General features: G+C 49.3%; 1 protein-coding gene across 4 annotated transcripts; it reads right to left on the bottom strand.

Moving 5' to 3' along the window:
* Window positions 1-1,994: 1,994 nt before the first annotated feature.
* adamts14 (ADAM metallopeptidase with thrombospondin type 1 motif, 14) lies at window positions 1,995-27,882 on the bottom strand. 4 transcript variants are annotated; one of them, XM_086015762.1, is made up of 23 exons: window positions 27,169-27,865; window positions 26,171-26,224; window positions 25,641-26,020; window positions 19,064-19,220; window positions 17,548-17,744; window positions 14,513-14,596; window positions 12,696-12,843; window positions 9,761-9,866; window positions 8,915-9,058; window positions 8,707-8,839; window positions 8,513-8,626; window positions 7,788-7,936; window positions 7,169-7,341; window positions 6,895-7,028; window positions 5,606-5,729; window positions 5,381-5,461; window positions 4,951-5,114; window positions 4,706-4,871; window positions 3,922-4,054; window positions 3,613-3,820; window positions 3,402-3,534; window positions 2,873-2,971; window positions 1,995-2,701 (listed from the first exon to the last, which is right to left on the bottom strand). In XM_086015762.1, the coding sequence occupies exons 1-23, from the start codon at window positions 27,245-27,247 to the stop codon at window positions 2,220-2,222; spliced, it is 3,642 nt and encodes a 1,213-aa protein (XP_085871888.1). In that variant the 5' UTR covers window positions 27,248-27,865; the 3' UTR covers window positions 1,995-2,219. The 4 variants fall into 4 exon arrangements, with proteins under 4 accessions (XP_085871888.1, XP_085871887.1, XP_085871889.1 ...); XM_086015761.1 differs by having other exon boundaries at window positions 12,687-12,843; XM_086015763.1 differs by having other exon boundaries at window positions 12,687-12,843; window positions 27,243-27,861.
* Window positions 27,883-27,984: the final 102 nt, after the last annotated feature.

Genomic DNA, 27,984 nt, shown 5'->3' on the forward strand with positions numbered 1-27,984 from the left:
TTTTTCTCGTTTTTTTCAAAAACTGTTCATAAAGTTCAGGCAAGAAGCCACACCGTTTTTCCTTACCTTGAGGTAAGGGTATAGTGAGGTGTTTTTTTTCCCGAAAAAACAGGTAAGGGTATACCCTTACCATTTTATTTGAAAAACGAGGTAAGGGGCTAGTAAGGCGTTTTTTTTTTTCCAAAAACGAGGTAAGGGTATACCCTTACCTTTTTTAGGAAAAACGAAGTAAGGGTACACACTTACCTTTTTTTTTTTTTTTTTTTTTTCAAAAAATGATGTAAGGGTATACCCTTACTTTTTTTTTTTCCAAAAACGAGGTAAGGGTATACCCTTACCTTTTTTAGGAAAAACGAAGTAAGGGTATACACTTACCTTTTTTTTTTTTTTCAAAAAATGATGTAAGGGTATGCCCTTACTTTTTTTTTTCTCAAAAAACGAGGTAAGGGTGCAGTAAGGCGTTTCATTTTTCCACGTAGGGTTGTAAACTACCGTTAGGTTCTCCTATTGGGGTTTCAAACTTTGGATAGGGTTTCAAAGTAGGGTTTTAAACGAGGGGTTATGTTTTCAAGATAGGGTGTCAAAGTAATTTAGTCTCCCTAAATTGATCTTTTATCCCCCATCTGAAACGGGTGTCCGACGATGTCACGTCTCAAGACAAGACCGCACCACAAATCACAAGACAAAATGGCTTTTGTTTTTTGGCAGCTTTTTGCTTTTGTCGGAGGCATGTAAAAACTCATCAATAAATATTCATCTTTCAAGCTTTTCGTATGTACAGCAACTCCATAAGAAAGCCTCAAACACACAAACGCACACGGACTTGCAAAATGCGACACACAGGCCCCTCGCATCATTATTATTATTATTATTTTTGGGGGGTAGTTGGTGGGCTCATTTACACTATTTACATTATTATCACAAAACTTTACCCCAACAAAAAAAAAAAAATGCTATGGTGCTGGTCTTGAAGTGTTTTTTGTTTCCCGCGTTGGTGTTGAAGTGCAAGCGAGCGAGACGCCGTCACGCTTTGCCTGTCAGCAAGGATACAGACAACCGCTTGCTCACCCGTTCAGCAGCACCACAAGCTGCCTTCACATAGACCCGCAGTGAGCGACGTCTGCGTCCGCGTCCGCCCGCCACTCGGGCCCGCCGCCGTCGAAGAAATTCCGCCGAAGGTCTCTTTCCGCTCGGCACTCCAGCACCAGAGGCAGGAACTTGTAGGTCGAGTTAGCGCTCGAGCAGTCTGGTGCGGAACGCGGAGGTCTAGTCATCACTCACTCTGGTGTCGAGGCTACAGATCGAGTCGGCACTCTAGCAGGCTTGTGTGTGGACGCTTTAGGTCTATTTAGCGATCCAGAAATCTAAAGGTCTCGGTCTGGTCAGCACTCGAGCAGTCGAGTGTACAAGCTCACGGTCTAGTAATCCGTCTCATGTGGAAAGTCTGAAATGAATCGGCGCTCCCGCAGTCCGATGTGGAACTAAGAGGTCCGGTCGCCATCCTAGCGGCCTAACGTGGAAAATGTCGGTCCCGCCAGCGCCCTAGGAGTCCGCTGTTGTAGTACAGGACTCGTCAGCACTCTGGCAGTCTAGTGTAGGAGCTCAAGATCTAGGCGAGATCTAGGCGAGGACAAGTCTACGCTCTAGCGGTCTAGTCTGTAAGGTCTATCTTGGCAAGCCAGCGGTCTAATGTGGAAGTATTATGTCTAATCTCAATTCCCAGCCACGTCAGCTATCTTGCAGTCTAGTGTCAATGGTTGAGGTCTAGTTGGCATTCTAGCAGTCCAGTGCGCAAGGCCAAGTGGGCGCTCGAGCAGCGTCATGTGGAACCTTTGATTGCTTTCAATGAGCAAAGATGAAAACGCCAGTTGTCGCTTGGTCCGTAAGTCCATTCGGAGAGACTCCTCATGTTTTGCGAGACGAGTTCACTAGTAGTTCTGCTGCACTTGGGGTTCAAACAAGCGTACACATTTGCAAACACGGAGGAAGCAACGCAGCGGTCACATTTTCAATGCACCTTGTTTGGACAGCACCGAGGACAGAGCGACCCCGCGTTGGTCACTCTTTGGAAGTTGGATGAGGTAACCATCAGCGGTCTGGAGAAAAATCCTTGTGAAAAACAACAACAACAACAACAACAACAACAACAAACGCAGTCTTTCAAATGCCGCATTGTTCGAGGCGACGCAGCGCCGCCGCTAGGCGAAGGGCTCGGCTCTTCATCTGTGACTGGAGTCCCTCTCGGATCCTAAACGGTCCCTTCTTGACTTTGCAGTAAGTGGATCTAAAGTGCTGTCAGGCCCGTGCTCCTTGGCTGAGGTGTCGCCTGGAGGTAGAAGAGGCCCCGGGTGGGCGGTTCCGCCCGCAGCCGTCGGTCCGATAGCGGCGGGAGTCCGGGCGGCGGAACGCAGCCGCTGGTCGATGCCTTTGGTGGTGTGCGTCGGATTCTGGGAAGCGGTGGGTCGCGGAGGCTTGAGGGAGGCCAAGAGGGAATCGCCGGAGGAATTGCCGGAGGTGTCGGGTTCCCACGAAGCCTTGGTGGCGTTGGAGAGGTCGGGCGGGGGTGGGGGCGGGGGCGGGGGCGTGGCCAGGTTCTTGTTGCACGACTCGCAACATAGCTTGTTGTATCCGGGGATGGAGCAGTAACGGGCGAGAACCTCCATTTGGCAGAAGATGGATTTATCCCCCTGACATGCCTCATCTAAGAAAACCAGAAGAAGAAGCATGAGTTGACATTTGCTCAAGTGGCGCGCAAGGGTTTATGAAGTGACGGCGGCTTGAGCGCTCGCCAGCCAGAAGCAAGTGCACGCGGTGTCACGATGAAAAGGCGGACGCAAAAGGTTTCTGCTGTGAGTAAGGAAGTTCTTCTTACTTGACGCGATTTGAAGCACGGGGTGGCCGGACACCGTTTGGCGCAAGGCTTCATCTTTGACGGTCACATTCTCCATGCCAAAGGGGGGCGCCGCTTGCCCTGGAACGGCAAACACAACCTTACTAGCACCCGGCAAAATGAACCCAAAGGGCGGCAAAGTGGAACCATATTTGGTGACTTAAGTTGCCGATTGTGTTGGTCAACCTAAGCGGAGCCATATTTGGTCACCAAATCAAATTTCTGGTTGTTGGGCTATAATTTGTCACCTAAGGGGTGCTCGGGTTCAACCCTATTAATGAAGCCACTTATGTAAGCGGTGGAACCCCATTGCTTAACTGGCCAATTATGTTGAATTACATTGAGTCGCGTAAGTGGTGCGTAGGTAGAACTAAATTCGGTGGGCGGTCAATGATATGGAAGCACATTTGCTCACTTTGTTTGCTCACTTGGTCCAGTAAGCGGAACCGTACTTGGTCAAGTGACTTTCTTTGTTCTCGACATTGCCCGTGACGCGTTTGTGCCAGCGTACCTGGACAAGGATCCGCCGGCTTGCAAATGAGCACCGTCTCGGGTTTGTCTCCCTGGCACGGTGCCGCCGTGTTGTCGCTGGCCTTGCACACCACTTGCCTTTGCTGGATGCCTTCGCCGCAGCTCACCGAGCACTAGTTGGAAGATGATTGAAGATCCGGCTTCAAGCCACCATCCGTGTGTGCGCGTGCGCGCGTGGACTCGGGGCTCACCTGCGACCAGGCCCCCGTCCTCCACTGGGCGGGGCAGGCCGCGTGGTTGCAGGCCCTCTTGGGCTCGGGCCGTTCCCGGCCGCAGTGTTTGCTGTGGACGGGGCGGGCGGTGCCGTTGTGCAGCGGCTGCGTGCACTGCACCGGCCGGCTCTGGAAGCTCTGCTTGCCGCACGTCTTGCTGCAGGCGCTCCACTCGCCCGCCGCCCACCTGGCGGACACGGGACACCCTTCATAACGGCAGGCGCCAGGCGGAAAGTGACCCCGAGGCCCGCGCGGCGGGAAAGGCGGCTAGCGTGGATGGCGGCTTACGTGGGCCGGCTGCACTCGTGGACGTTGCAGCGCTTGCGGACGGGCTTGGGCTTCTTGTTGCTATCGCAGAAGTTGCGATGCACCAAACGGCTGTCGCTCTTCCTCCTGCAGCCGTATTTTGTGTACTGGATGCCTGAGGGGGCAGAAATGTCCAAAGTCAAGCCATGCCACTGCGCGGCTCTCGCTGCATTGATGTTGTCCATTTGAGATTCTGACACAACTCCTTTTAGCTGTTCAGCTTTTGGGAGTGCGATGGCAGTCTGGCTTTAGCCCAAGTCGAGTTTAGGGGATTTTTAAGGGAGTCCAATTTTTCCCTAAGCAGTTCGTTTTTTGGAAGTTAGTCTGTGCTAGGTCTTTTTTGAACCTCGACAACCTTTCTTGGATTTGTTGTAGACAACCTTTGCGTCTTGTTTTAAAACACGTTTGAGAGTCATGAAGGCAATCTTGATGTCGACCACCAAAACGTCTGCCTGATTTATAGCAGCCTTACATGAAGCTGTCCAATTTTGTGGTCGTCACATTTGAACCTGGACCACATTTGGGGCTTTTACACTCGTCTTATTTTAACCCGGCTAAATTGTGGGGATAGACAGAAGTCCAAGTTGAGCCTTTGGGGGTTTTAATGGTCTGATCTCGGTTGAAGCGACAACGTCTGGCGGCTTTCCAGTAGTCTTCTATGACCTTGCGTAACTGGCGGAGCATCTCCAGCAGTCTTATCTTTCTCGTTTCATTCGGGCCTCCCTGACCGAGCGCATTCCTCTGAGAACGGGACTCGGTCACTGACCTCCGCCGCAAGGTTTGGAGCACTGCGACCAGCTCTTCAGCGCCCACTCGTACGAATCCAACTCGGCCAGGAGAACGTTGTTGTTGGTGATGAGAGGCAGAAGGTCCTCGTGGATGATGTACTTGTACGTCAGGCTTATCTTGGCTTCCTCTTCCTGGGGAATCACCTGCCAAATGGCAACGCGCATCAAAAGCACTATCAAATGCGACGAAGAGATGGAACCAGATGTGTGCGCGCTCACTGACCAGTACTAAGATGCCTTGGCGTAGAGGACCGGACGTCCGCAGGGTCTCCTTGCCGTCCTCGAACGTGTACTCCCATTCCAAACCGTTCTCGATGAAAGTTTTTGTCTCTGCGTCTTCGCTTTTTGCGTTGAGGATGAAGTTGCCCGTCACTTGATTCTTCACCGCTGTCAGAAAACAGGTCAGTCGTGATTGGTGGTTGTGAGCGGTTGTGATGTCATTTTCAGTCGACAGAAGACAAAATGGCTAACAAACGAGTGCATTTTGCGACTTAACTTATATTCCACAAGCGCAATCTTTATCAGAATGCCCTGTTTCAACTAGTGGGCTTGCATGGAACATATTGAATAAAAAAATGTTGGCGTTGACTTCCGCTTTAAGCTGAAAAAAGGCGCAAAAGGCTGACGTTCAAGCGCAAAGTCTTCCGTCTCACCGATGACATGAGGCGAGGTGTCGTTCTCCTCGATGACGATGTGCCGGGCGCCCGTTGGGATGTCGAACATTTTCAGCATCCCTACCGAGACATACGGCCCGTCATTTTTTTCCCTTGTAAACACGTTGGGCGGCAAAAGTGAGAGTGACGACCGCTGACATGACAGCGTGACAAAAAAGCCGCCGTGTTCGCCAAAGTCCAGGCCGGCGCGAGCGCCGGGGTTACCGTTCTTTTTGGGCGTCTTGGTGAGCGTCAGCTTGACGGTGCGACAGTGCGAGTTGTCGCCCTCGCACACGCCGCATTTGTCCTCCTCCTTGTAGGAGCCCACCTCCTTGTCGCAGCCCACGCGCTGCCGAGAGGGGGAGAGCAAAGACGGCCGTCAGGAGGTCACGCGGACCCGGATTAGAGTCTAGGCATGATGCTGCGGCCAAAGGCCTCAGCGGAGATGCCGCAGGGTTCAAGTCAAAACAAAGCGTCCGCCGGGGTGTCACGCTCGCAGGTGCAGACAAAATCAAGACCGCTGCGCCGTTGGTGTTTGTGAGTGTTCCTTCTTGCTAATGAGGCCAACTCAGAATGCGCTGGCTCAGGCACACCGGCGCACGCTTTTGGAAATATGCTCCGTCCTCTTTCATGTGCAGTGGAGCTCAAGGAGACTCAACACAGCAAGCCACAATAATAAACGTATTGTTGAATGAATACCCCTCTGGCAATGTTCTGATATATGGAATAGGATGTGTAGTGTGTGTGTGTGTGTGTGTGTGTTTATATGCTGTTGAAGCTTTTAACTTTGGAGATTCATTCAAATCTTATAAAGTGTTAAAAAAAAAAAAATTCAACTGAGTTTTATCTGCTTCCCGCGGCAGTTGACCTCTGCTGACTTTGCGGCCAAACTTTGAAGAGAGCCGCTGTGGCAAAGACAGATAACGACGGACTTTCATGTCGTTTTACTTGAGATAATTGCTGGACGGTTCATTGGAGAAATCCAAAATAATTTGAGAACTTTTCAAAACCAAATTCAACTACCATATTAGTTGTACGTCTTTGGCATATCGTTCAACAGGTTTACAAGAAAAGAATCGTATTCCAGGATCAAATAAAGCTATTCGAAGAGTCTACAATCGAAATACACTTACATTTCACATGAATCGCCCAAATTTTACTCAGGTAAATATCTGTTCCAAGTTTCAGAGTGAATTGTAGTTGAAAAATGCAATTAATCGTGAGCAATTATGGAACATTTTGCAATCATTTAGTGTGATAATGTTAAGCACTCGACAGCCTCCAACGCCAAAGATATTTGGAAAAATTCGAGTACAATTTTGAAAAATCCGCCGATATGCAAATCCGCGTGTGCCACATCACAAGTATGCGGGGGTCGACCGTACATGTACGCGGCCATGTTCCAAACGTACAGGTTCTGCTTCTGATTCTGGGCCAACCCGTGGTACGGTCTAATATGTCCTGCTAGCATGCTATGTTGCGGTCGCAGCGCAAGCGAGCAGGCTTGCACCTACCAGACACTCCCCTCGCGCGCACACGCTGAAGTGGTCCGTGTAGCTGCAGCGGGTTCCGTCGTGCATCACCTGGTTCATGAAGACCACCTCGCCCGTTTCCTTGGACCTGCAGCTCAGCTCGCACTTGCGACTCTCTGCCGACACAACAACAACACAACTGGCATTTGCTCGGCGGGTGGCCTGGTGTGGAGCCGCTGGCGGGCGTCGCCGGCGTTGCTCATGACGCTTGCGTCGCTGCGTTTGCACGTGCGGCTGCCGCGCGCGTGGCTCTTACCGTCCGGGTGCTCGTGAGGCAGCCAGGTGTGCTTGATGTTGTTGTGATACTTGTTGCTCCTCCGGAGGCACTGCTGAGCGCGGAAGTCCTCGTAGGGGCCGGCGCACTCCTCCGTGTTGCACATCTGGTAGTCGAAGCCGGAGCCGGGGCATTCGCGGCCACCGTAGGCCGGCCTGACACAAACCGACACAAAGCGTGCACGTCGACAGTACGTCCCTCCCGTAAGACAGGGGGGCGCAAACTTTCAGTGTCCAGTGATCCCTTACCGGGAAGACACGCCAATTAAACAGGACTAGCATGTACAGTTTGCCCATGGGACCAGTGACGGCAAATTTCTGGAGTCCAGGCAACCCTTACTTGGGGAGACACGCCAATTAAACAGGACTAGCATGTACGGACAAAGTTGGAGAACCACTGGTTTTGTATTTCGGATGAATTGGCGTGCCAGTCCCCATTTGAAGGTGTGCGCTTGTTTTTTGGGTTTTGGAATGACGCAAGATAGCCATTTATTGCAAATGATTGTTTTGGACTCCCACGCAACTCCATCAGGCTCCCCGGCAGCACGTTGTCATGGCGCCGGGCGAGCGACGGCAAACTAAACTTAGCGGCGGCCACTCACGGCGGGTCGTTGCACTGCCGGCTGCGGGAGCGAACGCCGCCCCCGCACGTCCGCGAACACGAGCTGAACTTGGACCACGAGCTCCAGCTGCCGTCGTGGCCTTGAGGCTCCTGGCTGGACCTCCAGATGCAGTGGCCTTTGAAGCACCACTTAGCACGCACACAAACACACACACACACACACAGAATTTTTAGTTACATTGTAAATACTTGGGTTCAAAGTGAAAGGATAATCGAATGTTTTTAGTTCAAAATACAATAAGACAAAAATATTTATTTGATCTATTTTGTTTTACTTTTATTACTTCCCAATCCCCCCCATTAAAATAAAAAGTTCTCGCCCCCCCCAAAAAAACATTTTAGTTTCAGGTTTTGTTTTTCATAAAACAAATCATAATTAAAAAATGTAGTTTGTTTTAAGGAAGAAATATTTAAAAAGTATTCTCATTAGAAATGTGAGTCATATGCTTTTTGTTTTTTTGGGGGAGTTAAAATGAAAACATTTGCTGTTAAATGAATTTCTTTAGGGTAGAAATGTAAATAGAAACTACTGTTATTTAGTCGTTCTATGTTATGGTATAATTCATTCCAAAAATGCTTAAATGTTTTTTTTATTTTCAGCGAAACATTTGCAAAACAAAAGTGGAGCTGTCTTTTTTTTTTTTTTTCCTTCTTCTTCTTCTCATGATTGCCACCCCCCGCCCACTTGGCAGCCATTTGCCGCACCTTTCCGGGCGCGCATTCCGTTCCATCCACCGGTGGGCCTTTTTTGGTTTTGCAGAAGTACTGGTTGTCAGGGTGGCTGCACCACAGCTGCTTGCAGGGGTCGTACGTGCGAAACTGGAGAACAAGGCAGACGGCGGCCGCACGTTTGCAGGCGAAAGGCGCATTCACGGGACGACTTGTTTTCTTGTACTTACGGCTGTGCACATCTTGTAACCCACGCCAAAGTCAAAGCGGCACTGCTCGTCCATGGAATAATTGATGCCGGGCAGCTCGGGAAGTTTGGGCCACTTGTGCTCGAAGGGATCGTCCAGCAAGCAGTCGTAGGAGCTGAGGGGCGAAATGGAAGGAGGTGGACTATGGTGTGGTGTGCGGCAAAAAGGCACTGGGGGAGGGCCAACGCACTGGATGTAGCGACCGAGCTCCTGCTTGCTGCAGCGTGACCAGTGGTAGCGGTGGAAGGCGGCCTGGACCAGCGGCGCCATGATGCTGCCCATGCTGGTCTCGTCGGCGCAACGGTTGCCCTGCCCGTCGTGCTCCATGCCCAGCCTGCCGGCGGACGGAATGCAAAAATCGGTACTCCACCGACACGCCAGGAGGAATTGCACATTGCGATCGCCAAAAGAAAAGTTAGGCGAGACGACTCCAGTTGGGCTCATTTTGTCATTTGCCATGCAAGAGAGTCGTGACTGCAGGTTTTACGGCACATTTGAAATTGTGTTTCCTTTTGGGTTTTTTTATCCGGTTTTGGTACTTCGCCCAAACCGAAAAAAGCTTTCATTGCTTGAAAGTCGAAGATAAATGTGTCTTGCGTATTCAGCACACCGCAGAGTAAGGTTGTTGATAACCCTGCCAAATTTGAATGACAACAAAGAAAATAACCATCTAAAGTAACTATAATTATTGTGAAAATGTCCTACGTTTTCATCTTTGTCAATTCATATCATACTTTCGTACTTCCGGGGTTCATTTTAAATTTCGGTATTGCTGTACAGAAGAAGGAAGTTGCTTGAAAATTGTAGTTTACTTCATTACACAATACTTAGCGGTCTTTTTTTTAAAAAAATGTAAAGCTTGTATTCAATAAATATGCCATATGTTGGGAAGAAAAAAAAACTCATACCAGAACTGAGGGAAAAAAAATGAGAACGGACAAACCTGCTCTAATAACGAAACCGAGCAAAACAAAAAGTCAAAGCAAAAGCAAAAGAGCCTGTGCTGAAAAATGCCAAAACTCATGGTGTCACTCACACGTGTCCCGTCTCGTGGGCGACCACGAAGGCGGACGAGAAGCCGTCCTCGTGGTTGAGGGTGCAACTCCTCAGCGGGTGGCACATGCCGGTCACCGGAGCGTAACCTGGCCAACGGCAAACACAGGCTGTACACATGAGCTGAATCACGCCACTCACCACCGCCATTGTCGAAACGCATCGTATTCCTTTGCAATTCTGATGATTGGCCCTTTCCACGGACACAATTCATCATTGAGGTTGACTCATACTCTGCAGTGCGGAGATTAAGTGTACTTTATCTTTAACGTGCGCCATCTTTATATTTGAGGAGATGTTATCGTATTATTCTACAATGTCTTTTTAATAACGTATATCAAAATCTAATGTTAAAATGTTGGATTTATTTATCAGATTCTCATTTTTTTATGGTGATGGATTGGCGACGCCAATCATCTGATGCCAAACGCCCTGAAAGCAGCGCGCGTTCATGCTGGCAACGGAGCAAGCCGAGTCAGCCTTGATTTGAGCTTCACCTTAAAGTAAAGACCTGGACAAACAAATGAAAAGGTAACGAAGCCAAGCACTGGGACACGAATCAACTCGATCAAGAGGTGTGCAGCGATGCCGCTTCTGAGACGTTTTTGGCATGCAGGTAAAAAGCAGAAAAAGGGAGGCGGACAGATATAGCCAGTGATGTGCAAAATGTCACAAAATGCTGAGCGCCAGTGCCAGTGCAGTGTTTCTTTGCAGCGATAGATACAGTCCTATGGATGGATTGAGCGCTGAATGTGACACCAGTGCAATTTCTTTTATCCATCAGGCGGATGAAAAGCTAACAGGAAGATGCAGACGTTCTCTCTTTGCTTTGGAAAGCCACATTATGCTAATGTTGCAGCAGCAGCAGCAGCAGCAGCAGCAGCAGCATAGACAAAATATTTGACTTTTTTTGCAGTTAAGTGAGGTCAAGTGCTCCTTTACAAAGAACACAAACCGCGGCAACATGGTTTTTCAAAACATTTGTAGTTACTCACCCAAAATGATTATCTTAATATGCGTGTAATCTACAATACGGAATGACTACCACCACAGTACCATCACTTTGTATTACGCTATTGGACTGTAGAGAAAAACAAATAAGGAGGGTCACTAAAAACACCAAACTAACTAAATAACTAACCAACCCATTTTCTAACTCGTTCACTATTCAACTCATTAACAAGCTAAATAAATATGATTCGATGGTTCAATTCTTGGTTTTATCATGTTGCTAACTTCATAGTTTTCTCTGCTAAACAACTTGCTTAACTAACTACACGTGGTTAAACAGCATTATCCTCTGGCTAGCTTAAAGTTATGCTTTCATTTGCTAAAAAGCTCGCTAACTGATCAACTAAATAAGATAACTAAATTGAATTTGATGATTAAATCAGTGCTTTTATCCTGTGGCTCATGAAATAATTTGAACTGCTAACCAACTAACTAATGTTTATTAAATGTTTTTATTCATATTTTTATACTACTACTAAAAAAAAACTCGCTGCTAAAAAAAAAACTCGCAACAAGGTATCAAGATTTGTTTCATCAGCTAAACAACTAGCGAAAGAAACTAGTTAACTAATAAATGATCTTCCTAAATTAAATTCAGTTGTGCTTGGTTTAATCAACAACAATGACAATATCGCTTTGAATTGTTGCATGCTTGATGTTAAGCTAAATGACCAAGTCATCCGAAACACGTGCTCGGGAGAACAATTGAGAAGAAGAAGAAGCGGGGAGCAGGCGCCAACCCTCTCCCAAGTTTCCTGGGAATGTCAGAAGTTGTCCTGATTTTTATTTGAACACAGAACATCCCTGCCGAAAAGTCAAACTTTGACAAGCCGGTGCAATGTCTATTTAGCGAAGAGCAGAGCCCGCCCTTCGCCGGCCCCGTCTTTCCCCAATATAGTGCCGGGCGCCCCCGGTTGTTGTGATCACAACACAGCCGTCGCCAGGGCGACAGCGGCCTAGCAGGTAAAACGTGACCTCGCCTTCTAAACATGACACGTGCGCTTGAAAAGATCACAACGAGTTCCGACGCCAGGCGCTCAACTTGAGCACAGAGCGAGTTTTGCTGTCGCCGTGCACGCTTGGGAACATGCATGATCTGAAACGGAGGACTGCACATACGTGTAGCCTGAAGGCCCAGTTATACTTGGATGCCTTGAGAAACAGTTCTGATTTTTCACTCCATGCCAAAAACGATGGACAATCCCCTTTTTTCACTGTTGAAGGGAGCGGGCGTCAAACGTCCAGCGCGGGCTTCCGGAGAGCCGCTCACGCAATTGACCAGTCGCTAAATGCCATGCTGCCTATAATTTCAAGATAGCAAGCTGTGCGCTCTACGTATGATATAAATAGTTGGACATTTTGGAGATTCCAAATAAAGAGATGTGTATGCAGACAAATAAATGTGCTATTTTTTTTCTTAGGAAAGTGTTTTAGACAAAAGGATATTTTTGGGATGAAAAAAGTAATAGGTTTTCCAGGTCATATGTCATGTAGATTTTTTAAAGTCGAATATTTCCTGATAAAATGCAGATATTTTTGAGATAAGATTGTATCTAAGCACGAGGTAAAAAGCTGTCTTTTTAGCGATTAAAAGTCATATATTTTTCAGCTAAAAGTCGGACAAAAAGTTGTATATTTTCCAAATTGAGGGTGGGTTTTGTGAGACCAAAATATTTTGGGGCTAAAAAGTTTTGAAGTTAAAAGAGAGAATACAAGGGGACCTTGCCATCTTAATGCGTTGGCTCGTTAGCAAAAGGTCAATCGCGAAGTGGCCGGCAGGACAGCAAACGGCGGCCCGCGCGTGGACCTTACCTCCACTTGATGCCAGCCCCTTGCGAACGCAAGCAGAATTCAGCAGTCAGTCTGCACAGGCCTCGATCGAGAGGAGGATACAGTACCTTGCATACCTGCGGGGCCAAAATCTTGCCTGGTGAGGAAGATGGCGTGGTCGTGGTAGTCGGCGTGGTCGGGGTCGGCGCGCTGCTGCGTGTTGGCCCAGCGGCACACCTGCTCCAGGCTGCGCGACGGGTTGCCACGCTCGATCAGGTTGATGGACTGCCGCGCAACAAACGCCGGTTAGGCCGACTTCGCGTCAAACAAACATGAGCCAGTTGGGTGGCATACATTTGAGTAGGCCTGCTTTGGTCAGAAATCCAATCCGAACGTTTCTTTCCTTTGCTTCATTGCAATTACCGGTTACTTAGTGACTCGCATTTAATGAAATCATTGGGAAGAATTCCAAATGAATAAATGCATTTTCATTTTTGTAAGACTACAGCTTAGTGAATGCCTGAAATATTCCAGCACTCGTAATCGGCCGTCCGCGCTGCACTTGGCCCAGCCTCGACTTTGACTCATGTTTGTGTGGCAGAGCAGAAAAGTGACAAGTAGGAATTGGCAACCAAGAATATTTCCACAGAAACAAGACATGGCTGTTGCTTTTGAAACCGCTCAAGAGCCTGGCAAACTGTTTGGGAGCCACCACAACAACAACAACAAAAGAGAAGAAACAGAAAAGCGGGGCGGCGCACTCGGAAAAAGTGAAGGCAGCTGCTTAGGCAATAGCGAGCGGGTGCCGGAGGGGGCGGAGGGGGGTGTACCGGGGGGGGGGGGGGCCTTTGTACAGGTTGGAGCTCATCGCAATTTGGCGCCAGGCAAACAAACGGAGTTCTGCTTTGACAACCGGCGGCAGGAAGCATCCTGCAAAGCGGGCTGTTTCCAGGCGGAAATCTTGACACGGCTTTTATTTCAGGAGACGCGCGCGGTGCGGCAATCGAACTCTGCTTGGCTTCCTGTTTGCATAACTGGGATGATGCAAATAGCCATGCATGTTAATACAGTGAAGGGTTAGGGCCCCCCCCCCCCCACCTCCCCCACCCAAAATATTATTTTTCATTGTCAAAGCATGAATGTAAGGAGGCACACTGTGCGGTTTTGCACGGAAGGGGCGTCCTTTTCTTGCTCTTATAACGCTCAACGTCTTGCAGTTGACCTCAGTGCTGCCTGGCATGTTGTGGCACAAAGCGGTACTACACCGAAGGGGTCCGACTCCCCCCTACTCTCAATTCAGAACTTTCTTGTTCACTGGATTTTTTTTTTTTTTTAAAACATGTTTTTAAACAACCTAGAATATTTGGGCTCATGTTATGGATAGAACGGACCACCTCGGGCCCTAAAAATCACATGAAGAGTGACAACGCCAGAAATAAATCCAATCATCTTCCGGCAATAATATTTGCGATCTGCGCTTATTTTAAGATGAGCTCAACTCAATTTTCTCGTCGCGTCGCGTCGCGTAGCGTAGCGTCACAGTGTGCAGCTGCCGCAATGCTAAAGTTAGCATTATGACCGTCCGCATTAACGCTTGGGGGGGGGGGGGGTCGCAAGGGGGTGGAGGAAGGCTTTCATGTTATCGCTGCCCATGAGAAATAAATCCACAGAGTGGACTCTTGCTCAACACTGAATATTTGCAAACAAAATCAGATTTGATTAACCACTGAAACCTACATGTTCATTTTAAACTCATTTTACATTTGCATTCCAAATACATTTCTTAACAGACGTCGCAGCTATGCAACCTGGAAAAAGAGCAATTACTACTTTCCTACTAGCCATTTGATTCTGATAAAGCGTCATATAAGTGCACTCCAGTTGCCAGTTTTCACAGAGTGACACCCAGCTACTCTCGTTTTTTTCGAGATAAAAATGGATTTCTTTGTCTTACCTGTCGATACCCGACCATGATCATGCGCACCAGGACGATGTTGATGTTGGTGCCCAAAGACTCATCATGGTAGATTTCATCAACCTGGAAGGAGTAACACGTTAGCAAGGGACCTCAAGGATTTGATTTTATTGATAGCGCAACAAAACAAAATCCTCCCTACTAGCAGTTTTGGATTATTATATCTATGGGCATGCTCATCCCCTTGACTAAAACCAGGTTAGGGTTGGTTTCGTTTCAAATGAGGGTTTGCACTTGGTGATCTTCCAGGATGAAAAAAAAAAAAAAAAAAAAAGGTTTGAAATGAAACGTGAAGTCTTGATGGACTGGCAACTGGGCAAGGCTGCAGTGCAAAGAGCGGCGCTCTGCGCGGGCAAGGCCCGGCGGCCGACCCACAAACGTTTCAGCTGCTGCGGAAGCTCGATGGCATGCGTGTGCAACATGCGTTGCGGCGTTAACGACTTTTATTTCCAACAAAAGGTCGCTCGCTGCACATTGCGTGAACGCCGCGTGTCGTTCACAAGCTCAAGTGAGGCTTGGCGCCGGGCTAGGTCACGTTTTGTGTCACATGACCTGCAGTCTGACTGGAGACGTGCCGAGCTTTTGTGTCCGAGGGGCAGGGAGGCGTGCGCCAGCGTATCCTGATAGAAATTGATCTTTTACTCATTCAGTAGTTAGAAAACAATAAGCCCCAATAAGGTTGTCATTTATTGGTTAAGCACCGTAGCCGCGTTTCAGGACAAGCAAGGCTGAGAAAGGCAATGTCCAAAATGGTGAGGTCATTTCTGATGAGGCAGAAAAACAAGATGGCTGGCAACCCCGCCAGTCAAGGTTATGTCTTGGAGTAGATGTCTACTTCAATTTGAAATCGGAATTTCAGAGGCATTTCTCGGCAGGCTTTCTTAAACGTTTCGGTTTGACTTGAAAGAACGCCGCTGCCGCCGATGATCATGTCGATTTCGTTCAACAATCCCAAATTGAAAAGCAGAGACGATTGCGTCGTTCTTCACGAAAGGTTTCAAAGCCGATTTTGCGAGGCGCGTCAAGTGCCGTTTGTACGAGGCGCTCTCACGCGTGGATCGCACACGGGTCAGCGAGTCGTCAGCCCCGCCCCGAGGCCAGGAGCTTTCGTCGATGAACCACCGGACCGTTGACAGGCATCAACATCTGCATGCAGCGGCTAATCGAGTAGCCTCCGCCACTCCGACTCGCCCGCGATCCGATTTCCCCGTTTCTTTGCCCACCAGAACGTCAGGCAGGCAAACAAACACGCAGAGCTTTGCGCTCACAAAAAGTCCTGCGACGAGTCCCATCAAAGCTGTCAAGGTTGCAGACACTAAAGTCAAAAGTGGCCAAATTCCTGGTTGGCGTGCAACCTGACAGCTACTTTCAAGAGGCGACAGGGACATCCGCCATACCGCAAACGTTTGCTTGATTCAGTTGCGACCGGGCACAGACGGAAGCTTCGTCTTTGGAAACCAATGTACGATTAGGTAGAAATTTGCAGACCTCGACGACGGCTGAGCCAGACCTGAATGTTGCAGATCTTCGACAGGTTTGGCAAAGGTCAAACAGTTGGGTTGTACTTTTCAAGGGGGGAGAGTGCTTTTTTCGTTTTGTTTTGTAATCACTCCTTTCTTTCACAGCCACTGGACTCGCAAATGCTGAGGTTGCATGTCCTTTGGTCACCCCCCCGCCCCTCCAGATGCAAGTTCCTGCTACATCCTCAGGGGCCATGTGCGTCAGGATAATTGCAAAGCCAGGAGGCGCGCACGCACACGCAAAGTCGGTGCGGGAATCGGGCTACAAATGAGAGAAGCAGCTGCGGGCCGCAGGGGCGAGGGCGTCCCTGGCGCGTGCACAGCATCGTATCTGCGCCCGCGGCTGGAACAACGCGCCCATTGTGCGCTCGGGCACCTCGGCGGCCACCTTGGCCTCGCGCAGACAGGATGTGCAGTAATCAATCCCTCAGGGGAGGCTTCCTCCAGGTGGGGGGCCAGGGGGGGGCACGGCGCTTGCCTGCGCCGCTTCCAGAAAAATAAAAGGTGGACACCATACAGTCGTGTGTGTTCAAATTTGATTGTCAGCATAAACAGAGTGTGTGTCGCGATGGATCGTAGAAAGTGTCGCTTGCGATGGTGGAAAGAGATGGCGCAGCTCACAAGGCTGAACAAGGCGCCGACATTCATCTCGATCATCACGCGGCGATTCAGTGTTTCTTACTGATGATTATTTTGTCACCAAAAGACATTTTTTTTAAAGTCTTGTTTTTGTTGTTTTACAGTTTGAGTTGTGACAAAAGCTAAAAAGTATTGGCGTCGTTTTTGGTAAAACCAACCCATGTTCTACTGCTGACAGCCGCGGAATGGAAAAAGCTCGAAACACAGGTTTTTCCTGGAGTCTACTCTTTCCCTTTGGTAGCTTTGGTGCTTGCACTGCCACTTTTGATATTCGATGGTATAAAATGGCCGATAAAACAACCTTTTTGTCAGTGAAGGAGTTACGTGCAGGCGTCGCGTATCTGCACTTGGACTTAAGCAGAGAGTGTGCTGGACTTTTGCCACGCGTGCTTATCAGAGAGCAGCATATTGAGGCTGTGGCTCAACGAGGCAAAGCGACGATGACGATCAAAGTCAAGACGGTGGAAGCGCAAAGATGAAAAGCGCTCATTTCTCATCAATGGTCTGAAGCTCGACGCCTGGCGCGTTTCCAGGACGGAACGACAACGCCGGCTGCCAGTCAAGTCTCGAATTGGGCCGCTGCAGCTTATCAGACCGCCGTGTGGCCTCCGGCTGGTAACTGTTACCGAGTGAAACCAGCGCCCTGTGAAAATCTGACTTGAGGGATTTGGGACACGTAAGTAGATTACGGTGGTAGGAGCTGCTAGAGTCCGTAATGAATGAGCCGAAGAGTTTTTTTTTGTTTTTCTTTTAACCTCTGCTGTAATCCAGAAACAGTACGGGGAGGGGGGAGGGGGGGGGAATGTGCCGGAAAAAATGACAGCGTGAGGAACCCGACGGCCCCGAGCGACTTACGATGTTCATGAGGGTGAGCACGTAGTTCTGGACGTGCTCTTTGCCGTGGAATCGCACCACCGAGTCGTCCACGGCCAGGAGCACCTCCATGTTGTAGTCGTCCTCGGCGGCGTGCCGCCGCTTGCGTTCCGGCTCCGACGCTCTGCGCCGCAGCAGATCGGCGGCCGCCGGGAGGTCGGCGATGCCAAAGTGGGACACTGGCGCGGAAGGAGAGCGGGCGCCGTCAGAGAGTCGCGGCGGCACAAGACATTGTTGTTACGCTAGTTTGATTTATCACGGCCTTAATCGCAAGAAAGTCTCAAAGGCTTTCACGTGGCCAAAGCTGACAAGATACTTACGACATCCCCTGAGCTTAAAGAAAAAAGAACTCACGAGCAAGCAGCAGACGGTGACGGTGGAACGGATTGAAAGTTGACGCCAAAATTGCTTCTGCGTCTGCATAATTTGACGGCTTGTTGATTGCAGAAATTTGCCTCCCCCGCAATTTTTCCTCACAAGGCTAAAGTGACCATCGCGGTTCCAGGAATTATTATTGCTTTGCGAGCGACACATACTGAGGGTAGCTGAATGGCGACATCAAATCAATAGCGCTTTCTTTGGCAGGGCTGCAGCGGTCGCGCTTTTCATGACATATATTGTCAAGTCTTTGAGCTAGGCTCAAGCATCGCGATGTACAATATGCGCTCTTTGTCAGTGCTCCGCCAGTGCATTGTTGCCCACAAAAGTATCTTTTCACTTTTTGTGAGTGTCTAGCGCAAAAGAGAACCATAGCGATTTGGAACAATCGCCCACAAAAGCCGCTCAAGGCGACCCAAGAAGATTGCTTCGTTCGTCGGACTTGTTGGCGATTCACTTTTGTGTCAGTTTCCACCTTTCGGGGTTGATCTCGCTAGGCGAAAGCCCGAACGCTCGCCATCTTTGAATGATAACCCGCGAAAATCCGGTCGCGGGAGCCGAGAGCAAAGGAGCGCTCGAGACGTCGTCCTTGTCAGCAACCTGGAGGCATTCCGCAATTTTTCACGGATCTTCTTCCCGAGAGATTTCAAACAGCCGGTCAAGTCGAAGGACCCGTTTGTTCGGTTTGCAAGATTTTTCACAAATCTTCTCCCAACTTTCGGGGGCTTACATTGCGCTGCCAAAGTTGGCAAAAGACAATCGAAAGAATCGCGACGTTCGGCATTTGTCACGGATCTTCGTCAGAAAGAAATGCGGCAAATGTGGTCGGACGAGTTTGCACTTCAGCAGCCTTGCCGGAGTATGGAATTTTTCACGTGTTTTTCCAAATAACGCGCGTCCTTTCATGACAGAGCGCGGCTCTGAATGGATTTTATCGCCCATCCTTTTGCTCCTTCCCTGTGGCCATGTAATCATGCTTCTTTGTCCTTTGTGACCGACCACCTCCACGAACGTCGGACATAATGGTTTGCACCGGAGGGATGACCCTGCCGGTCCCGGTGCCCCTGGCCCCTGGCCCCTCCCACCCCCCGTCTTTTATCTGTTGGTGTGAAGCCCTAACCTTCATTGTGGAGCTCATCCCCGCTGCGGCCCGTTTCACGCTTGACGGCCGAGCGGCGGTACACCACGTGCACGCGGCCCTTCACCTCCACGTCCTGCCGGCCCTTCTCCAGAGGTTCGATGAAGAACTCGCCATTATCGGTGCGGATCAGGCCTGCCTGCAAAGTAAAGAAAGAAAAGAATGAGCGCGCGCGCTCGCTCTCTCTCTCTCTCTCTCTCTCGCTCGCTCGCTCGCTCGTCCCCAACTTGACAGGATTGTAATTAGAGCGCAGGCCAAACGGCGGGAAGATTTGGAGGGTTAGCGAGGGGGCCGATGACACAGGTAGACGTGCTTTGTTATTTTGCAGCGTCTGCTCTCACTTTAGCTGGACATTTCTGTGCTCTTTGAAGTCTTTCGTAGGCCAATATCAAAAGGTTGTCTTCTGAAACGTTTTTACTTTGTTACCATGACTGCAAGCGAATCACTTCAGGCCAGGCGCCCCGCTCCGCTGGTTCCGACCGATGCTCTCGGTTATTCGGACTTTCTGCCAAAGTGCGTGTGGAACGACAGGATTTGGCCGAAATGTTTTCCAGTTGACTTCTGCGGCGATGTATTGGTGCCGTCGCGTCTGCTCGCAGACAATCGGGTCGCATCGGCGGCCCACACCTTCTTGAGTCATCTTGGAACGGATCCCGGACGAAGGCGCTCATTTCCTGTCTCCGGCTGGGCGCTGCTCGCTCATCGCTCGACACTGCTCGAATCGTGACCAGCGCCCCAGGGAAGCGTCCTCTCCCCTTCGTTGTTTATACCTGCCGGATGCTTTGAGGCTCGCTACACAGGTGGGCTCCGTTTGAGAAGGTTGAGCAAACAGACAACGCGTCACCGGATACGTTTCGGGATGCTTTCAATAGAGCCTCCGGCTACGGAGGAGCAGCTGCGCTGGGAGGATCCACTTTTCCTTGATACTTAGATCATATTTGCGCTCCCACACCTGAACCCGATCTTGCGTGTGTGCGCGTCTTGGGCCTTGCGGGAGGCCACATGTTTTTCCGACATGGGATGTTGGAAAATGCGGGACAAACGGGCCCTCCCGTTCAAATGGGCAAAAATGATTTACATCTCAAGCAGCAGCAGCAGCAGCAGCAGCAGCAGCAGGAGCCGTTCCAACAGATGATTTGACCTCGCCCGCCCGCCCGCCCGCCGCCGTCGTTAACGGTTGACTCACGATGACACTTTGCTCATCTCTTTTGTGCCATTGTTACTGCATTTGTTATTGTAGCTCAGCATCAGACTACAACAAAAACAAGCTTCTGTCCACCGCGGACAATGCAGGGCATCGGTGCACTGCGCAACGCCATCTCAAAGCGCATTTGTTGTCGCTCACTATTGCTGCACTGCCGCCCGCTTTCGACATTCGTGTTCACATCCGAGATGTGCATTTTGCTAGCGTGTGAGAGCGTGCGTTCTTTTATGGTATAGCACGAGCGCTGCCGCAGACAAATTCCTTGCACGTTTTAACATACAATATGGAGCTTTTTGACACCCTCCACAAAAACAGACAAAAGAAAATAGCTTTTACCGGCCCAAACAAAGAAGATAGCTCGGAAAGCGTCCACTATTTTCTCAGATCCCACATCTCAAAATGCTCAGCAGGCAACCTTCACCCAGAAAGCAAAAAGAGAACAAGGGTTCATATTTTCACGGGAGACGTCCCACAGCGGTGCGGAGGCGAAATCTGGCTTGCAGGAAATGCCAAGTAAGACTTCCTCTGCATTTCATCAGGGGGGTGGAAAGCGAGGCAACATCTGGAGACTGGAGCGGCGCGTAAACACAACCAGACGTACGTAAGTCCGCTTCGGCCTTTGGGGAGGGGCGGCGAAAGGGAGAAGGGCAGCGCGAGGACTCCGCAACAAGCCGCCAGCCGGCCGCCAGGCTGCTGCAGAAAGCAAACGTGAGCCGCTGCCGTGCCCGCCGCGCAACTTGAGCCAAATTCCGGGCAGACGAGTCCAAATAATGCGCCTGTCAATGGATGGGCGGACGGGTGGCTGGATGTACACATGCGCGCATGAATGGATGGATGGATGATGACGAAGCAATGGATACTGGACAAATACGGGTGAATGGATGAATCACAACAACAGATGAGCAGCGAGATGACGGATGGATGGTTGAATAGTCGGATCATTTGAATGGATGAATGGACAGAAGCGCAAACATGAATGAACGAATGAACGAATGGTACTTTTGGAGCGTCATCAACATTGACGGGTGACTCTACACCGCGTTCCACATGATGCAAATGATGGTTTTCTCAATACTCTATGAAAAAGGAACTCGCCATCTTTGGAAATTCCAGTTGTTGTTTTTTCTCAAAAATCCAAAGATAACTTTTGCTCAAATACAGTGTTGCGTACAAATGGTTGTGCTCAGCGGTGTTTCAAAACATTTGAAGGGTTGTGAGGAACTGAAACGAGTCATTTGTTGACTCAAACGCCAGCGAGGAAAACTTTCCAATTGCTCTCCGACAGTTGATGACTTGAAAATGACACCAAGTCTGCCTTTGCATTGACTTTATTTAAATATCTGAGAAAAAACATCATTTGCATAATCCTTTGGAAGGCGGCGTCCACCGGAGTCCTCTTGGAGGACTGACGTGAGCCCAGGCCTTAACACAAACACGGTGCACGCACGCTTGGCCTCACCTAGCTAGCAACCACTTTGAAGGATGACATTTAAACTGCCTAATTTCACAGAAAACGCTCACAAGGCAAAGTGCGGCGAAAGCAGCGAATATCCACAGTAAAAAAAAAAAAAAAAAAAAAAAGTTACAAGCCAGCTTCAGATATGTCCAGTCTAGCAATTCAGGTACGGTTATGCCCTGGCATGTGGGCAAGGAGAGCCGCAGACTCTTTTAGGCGTTTCTTCAACGGGCCAAAAAGTCAAAGACGCAAATGCAAAATGCAAACACTTGCAAGGAGCTGCTGCCAGCACAAGATGCTCACACGCAGACCGGCCAGCTCCTGACATCGACCAAACCACGCCCTTTAAAGGCACGTCTAAAAATGGAATACTACATTACATACAGTAATTGTACTTTATAGTCGATATAATATATGAATTACGTGGTCGATGAGTTCATAAATCGTTTGTCTTCCTTCATTCAGACAATGAGGTTTGAATTGACCTCGCCCTAAAGAAGAGAGCGGTTGACGTCACTTGAATTCTCCTGTATTATCTTCTTATACAAGAGAATGCTATTTGTCTACGCTAAAACAACGTAGGCCAACAAAAAGAATTGTGGGGCGGTAATAAATTGAGAGAATTGCAATTTCATTTCAGTTGGGAACACAGCACTTCAATCATGAAAAGGATTGAAAGGGAAATTCATGTTCAAGATTTTTAAGGGCGCCGGGCTGCCTACTTGAACTTTACTTTTGGACATTTAAGATGTCCATCCTTGAGTGTGGATTAATGCAATCAATATGCTGGCAGGCGGAAAGAAGAAGAAAAAAAAAAAAGAAAGGCGGACATGAGTAGTGGCTGACAGCAGCCTGTGGGAATCATTGCATGGCAGCTGGGGATTAGCGCTTGATTCCTCATTAAATCAGATATGAGGTCCACCCCGGGGACACGCGTGTGTGCCAATCAAGCTGAGGATTATCAAGAGAAATTTGGCCTTGCCATCGCAGGTATGGGCTGACAATACAATCAGGACGATGTTTGCTGCTTATCACAACGTTGTCATCGGAGCGCAATCGACATCTTGGGGCCAGCCAATGACTTGATATGACAGGAAAAAAATACATCTCCCAAAGTGTGCCGTTGACGGCCGAGTGACCAGATTCCGTGCGGCTTGTCTCATTATAAGACAAAAATATACACATTTTGCAGTAATTGGCCTCCAGTGCCGGAATGACACCTTTCCATTTTTTTGCCAAGATTTCAACACGAGGCCTTGACCCCTGTGGTTGAACGCAAGGCTGCTGGCTGTTGCTAGGAGGCCCGCTCCTCTTTTCAAGCAGTCGCACACAAATAGACATCCTGCCGCTCTCATTACCCGGGGACACGCGTGTCCTCCCACCAGTCACAAGCATTCCCATTTGGTCCTGCGTGCGTGCGTGCGTGCGTGCGCGCTATTTGCAGCAGGCCAGGTGCAGACGTCAGTGACGGCGACGGCAGCGCCGCGAAGGGGAGGCGCATCCCGGATGCCACCTATCCTGACGGATGCTGTCGCGAGCTCGCAAAGCCGCGAGGAAAAAAATATATATAAAAATACGCTCGCAAGTCGCCATCGGCCCGGGAGGTGTCGACGCGGCTGGAAAACAGGACCATCGCCGCGGTCCAATTCCAGATGAAGACAAAGGAAGCAAAAGTACTCACGCTCTCCACTTAAGTAAAAGTACTCAAGTAAAAGAAAAATTGTCTTGCAAGCTGGCCATTCTTTGCCCACGTGTGGCCTGACTTTTTTGCGGTGACCTGAGCACTCCCTGGTTAGCTAATCGAGGCCCTGACATTGACTAGCGACCAGTATTTGAACTTGGTTACCTGCCACCGATTCCATTTGTAGAGGCCAAGCACAATGCCTCTCTCATTAAAGCGTCAACAAGGGAAGCCCTGAAAATAAGACGAGAGCGCGTCAGATGTGAAGAGGCCCGCATTCCTTCCTTTTCATCACGCGTCGCTCCGCACATCGAGCAGACGCAATTATTTTCCGGCGAGATCTTCAAATGCCACACACGCAAAAACAGCCCTGCATGCACAGACACGTCCGTCCGTCTTTGTGCTGGCGTGGACGTGACAGGACGGCGAGGACACATACGGAAGTGTGACTCAAGCCCTCAAAGTGGTCGTCCAACATCGGCTCAAGTGGAAAGAAACCGAGGACAAACACTTTTGGGACGTGTACTTTACGTGAGGGTTTCTTTTTCTGATGAGGTTTGACTAATTATCTATCTATACACACACACACACACACACACCGGTATTTACGCATACACATACATATATGCGCACCTACATTTATTTATTAGTGATAGGTGATGTTTTGTCGTCAAGGGGGCCGATATCTGAAGCCGATATTCGTTAGCGGTCAAAGTAAAAATATTGACGTCAAAATCTGGAGTAATACAAACTCCCAACTCTTTGTTTAAATGCCATGAAAGACATATTTATTCACCGGCTTTTCAGATTTGCAACATTTTCTTTTCCCCAATCAAACATTCTTGTTGAAAAATTCTAACAAAAAGTGCAGGCAGCTAGCAGGCTAAGCAGCAACGTTAAATGAAAATGTCGACAAATAACCAGGTCCTTCAACTTTTCAATATCATTGTAATATTTCGCTTGCCGATACTCATTATCATTATATTCAGTTCAAAAACCAAAAAGTGCATCCACTGGCCAGCAGGTCGCCAGCGTGAGCTGAGGCAAGACGAGGCCGTATTTGTCTTTGTCTGGCTTGGCGGCGGCCACGTGAGAATGTTAATGTGCTGCATTTTGACTGACTGCAAGCGGCGACGTTGCCACACGGCGCAACTGCGATTCAAATTTTGAATTGCCAAATCATGACGGCAGTTTCCGAAGCCCGCACGCCGTGAGATGTCGAGCGACAATCAAGCAAAACCATAAACAACCTGCATAAATGAATACATTTGGCGAAGTCATTTTGACGGCAGCGTACAGCGGTGCCAGTGAGGGTCCAAAACCCATCTGGATCCCATTCAGTTGCTAATTAGCAGGAGCGCTCATTAACACTGTGTGTAAGTAAACATCTTGTCCCGGGAGCTAATTAGCATGGGTGCTACTTAACGCTGTACCTCATTAACTTCCTATTTGCATCTGTTGACTGGGTTAGCATCAATATGCTTTCAAAAGGCCCTCGTTTGCTTCGGCTTCACATCGGCCAAGGCCCCTTCTCCGGTTAGCAGCCCAATTCCAATGCCGCTAAACTAGTGAAGTCCAGTATTCGGATCAGCACCAAAATGTCAGTCAACAAGGAGGCGAGCAGGAATCAAAACAAACGCCCGGTCTAAGGTTCTATTTTTCGGGTTCACCACATAGCAAGAAGGCTTTCCCAAAACACGCCCGCTTTCACAAAATGATATCCAAAAATGTGGTTACATTTTTTGCTCGCTAGCTAATCTCGGCCAAGGCTTGAGTCGGCAAGCTACTTCCGATCAGAAACAAAGCCCTTGATCTGCGCCTTCGTTGGGATCCTCACCAAAACACAACTTGGTCTTTTTGTTGTTTTTTTCCATTTTTGCTCACTAACCAATCCCCACCAAGGCTTGTTCTTTGGTTAGCAGTTCACTTTCCAAGCGACGCAAACAAAAACAAACTCCTGAATCCGCACCGTTATCCGGATCAAGTGGGAAAGGATGTCGTCTTTTGCGTAATCCAAGCCCGTTCTCCGGTGAGCAGGCTACTTTCAAAGTAGCTCTAGTGACCTCAACAAAAATAAAGTCCGGTATCTGTGTAAATCATCCATCTGCTTGCGGTGGTCACGGGCGGTGAATGTGCAAAATGCTCGCCAGCTAACCTCCCCCAAGGCCTGTTGTTTGCTTTGCTTTGGCTGTTCGCAAGGACGGCGCGCGGCGCTTACCAGTCCGTCGCAGTTGCTGATGGCCACGGTGGCGCGCGGCATGTCGCTCACGTCGCCGGTGAACACGCAGTGGCCGTGCAGCCGCTCCTCGGCCTTGGCCTCGAAGTCCTCCTGCCACTCCAGCGAGGCCCCGGGGGCCACCAGCCTCCGGTTGGCCCTCAGCCGCAGGTGCAGCTCTTTGCCGAAGACGGTCACGTTGAAGAATAAGAATTGGCCGTCGGGGGCGCCGCGGGCCACCCTGCGGCTCCTCGTCGCCCTCCTGCTCCTGCCGCTACCTCCTTCCTCATCCGCCGACAGCACGTGAGACCTGAAGCGGCCGCGGGAGTCGGTGCTGAACGGCACCATCAGGCCATAGTCGCTTAACTTGCCGGAGAGTTTTTCTGGAGGGACAGTCAAAAGGTCCGTTAACACAATTGACGCAAGCGTCCACAGCACTTGGTTTCCAGAGACGTTTACAAAGAAAAGTGCTGTGAATACAGTTACATGGTATCAATCGGGTATTGATTTGCGTGGACTTGACAGCCACTCACCACGTGCGCCTGCAGCAAAAGACGACTCCAGTGTATCGGCACCAGTGGCTGGATCTGCACCCAAACGCAATTTGGTGGAAATGGATTATTACGTTTTTGCGCGCTACGTAACTGACCGCCGACAAGGCCTGTCCTTTAGTTGACGGGCCACCGAAACAAAACCAAAGTCACTTTCCTAGCTAACAAGCTAAATAACAAATTAAGCTTTGCTAACTTCCCGTTGAGACGCACCCTTGTCTGGATCGGAATGAACTAACTCACTAATTGACTGACTGAATAACTTGTGCTAACTTCCCATTGCTCACGAAACTTAAGCCCTGGATTTCTCTGATTTCTTCATTTTTGTATTTTTTTTCCCCACTACTGACCTACCTAACTAACTTTTGATGGCTCTATAAAAAAAAAATCAGCAGGAAAATACGACTTTGTGGAAATGGAAAATGTTTTTGTGTATTGCTAACTAACTAACAAACGACCTATCTAATTAAGTCACCTCCGCTAACTTCTGATGGCAGCAGAAAAAAAAGCCCTGTATCGAGATACATGTCGGGATCAGCGGCATATTAACATTTTGTGGAAATATGGAAAGAAATGACATTTTGCAACCTCCACCAAAGCTTGCTCTTTAGCTGGCAGACCACTTCCAATTTTACCATAGTGACCAAAACTAAAATATGTCAAATGGTGGAAATTGGGTTCCATTTACGATATTTTTTGCCACTTAACCTTGCCCAGTCGTGCTCTTTGGTTAGCATGCCACATCCTGTGGCGCCATGGTAACTAAAACGTAAAACCTGCACCTTTATCCAGACTTTCACCAACACTCACTTTTCATGGCTATCTTTTTTGCTCGCTCTCTCTCTCGCTCTTTTTTTTTTTTTAACACAACCTTACTAACAGAGCTCCGCCAAGGCCGGATGAGCAAAGAGTTAACACGCATTCCACATCATCCAAAGATCAAAACAGGGCCGATTTGCATGGAATGAAAAGCCACTCACCCAAAGTCCCTGCAGCAAAAGAAAGCTCCAGCAAAAGTTGACAAAGTGAGAAGCACATGAGAAAGTGCACGCACCCCATAGCGGAGGCTTGGATGCTCCACTTTTTTCTTTTCTTTCTTTCTTTCTTTCTTTCTTTCTTTCTTTTGTTTTGTTTTCACCGTGTCAAGTCGTCAAAGCGGATCGCCGGCGAGGACGCGGCGGCTCGTCCCATGCAGCGCCAGAGCCCGCAAGCTGAGCGCAGTCTCTCGGCCTGTGCAGAGCGCCACAGACCGACGCTGGGCCATCCGTCAGGGAGGGGGGCAGGGGGGGCCCGGTGGGGAGGGATGACGGACGACGGACGGACGGCAACCGGGCCCGCTGCGAGCGAGCAAACAACCGGCGAACGAGCAAGAAAAGTCGGGGTTTTTCCCCCCCCCCCCTGTAATCCAGCCTCTGAGTTCCCGTCGCGAACTTTTCACAAAGTCAACACCCGCTCCCGCAGTTGGAACATCTGCAAGTCGTGCAAGAGCCGCTGTGCGTTTGATTGTGTGCTGTGGGACGCGCGCACGCACGCGCGCGCGCGCGCGCGCACGCACCAGCCCAAAAAGTCTGTTTGTGCGCGCGCCACTAAGTAGCGCCTGCCTTCCCTTCTCTCCATAAGCACACATTTAACCAGTCCAGCACCCCCTACACCCAAAAAAAAAAAAACAAAAAAAAAACAATCCCCTGCCCGGAGAAAAAGTAACATCATCACATCCTGAAAGAAGACAAATAAAATAACAATGTGAAAGATCATTCAGAAGAGGGGAATGGAATGCAATACACCTGAAATAAACA

This window comes from Filicampus tigris, chromosome 19 (genome assembly GCF_054856515.1).
Source record: "Filicampus tigris isolate MCC_2025a chromosome 19, RoL_Ftig_1.0, whole genome shotgun sequence".
In the NCBI taxonomy this organism is placed as follows: Eukaryota; Metazoa; Chordata; class Actinopteri; order Syngnathiformes; family Syngnathidae; genus Filicampus; species Filicampus tigris.

Coding starts and splice junctions, on each gene's coding strand:
- adamts14 (XM_086015760.1), bottom strand. CDS start 27,247: ATGGGGTGCGTGCACTTTCTCATGTGCTTCTCACTTTGTCAACTTTTG. Junction 7,029..7,168: donor GCCTCACGAGCACCCGGACG/GTAAGAGCCACG, acceptor TTGTGTCGGCAG/AGAGTCGCAAGTGCGAGCTG. Junction 2,972..3,401: donor GCCGGCGGATCCTTGTCCAG/GTACGCTGGCAC, acceptor TTGCCGTTCCAG/GGCAAGCGGCGCCCCCCTTT.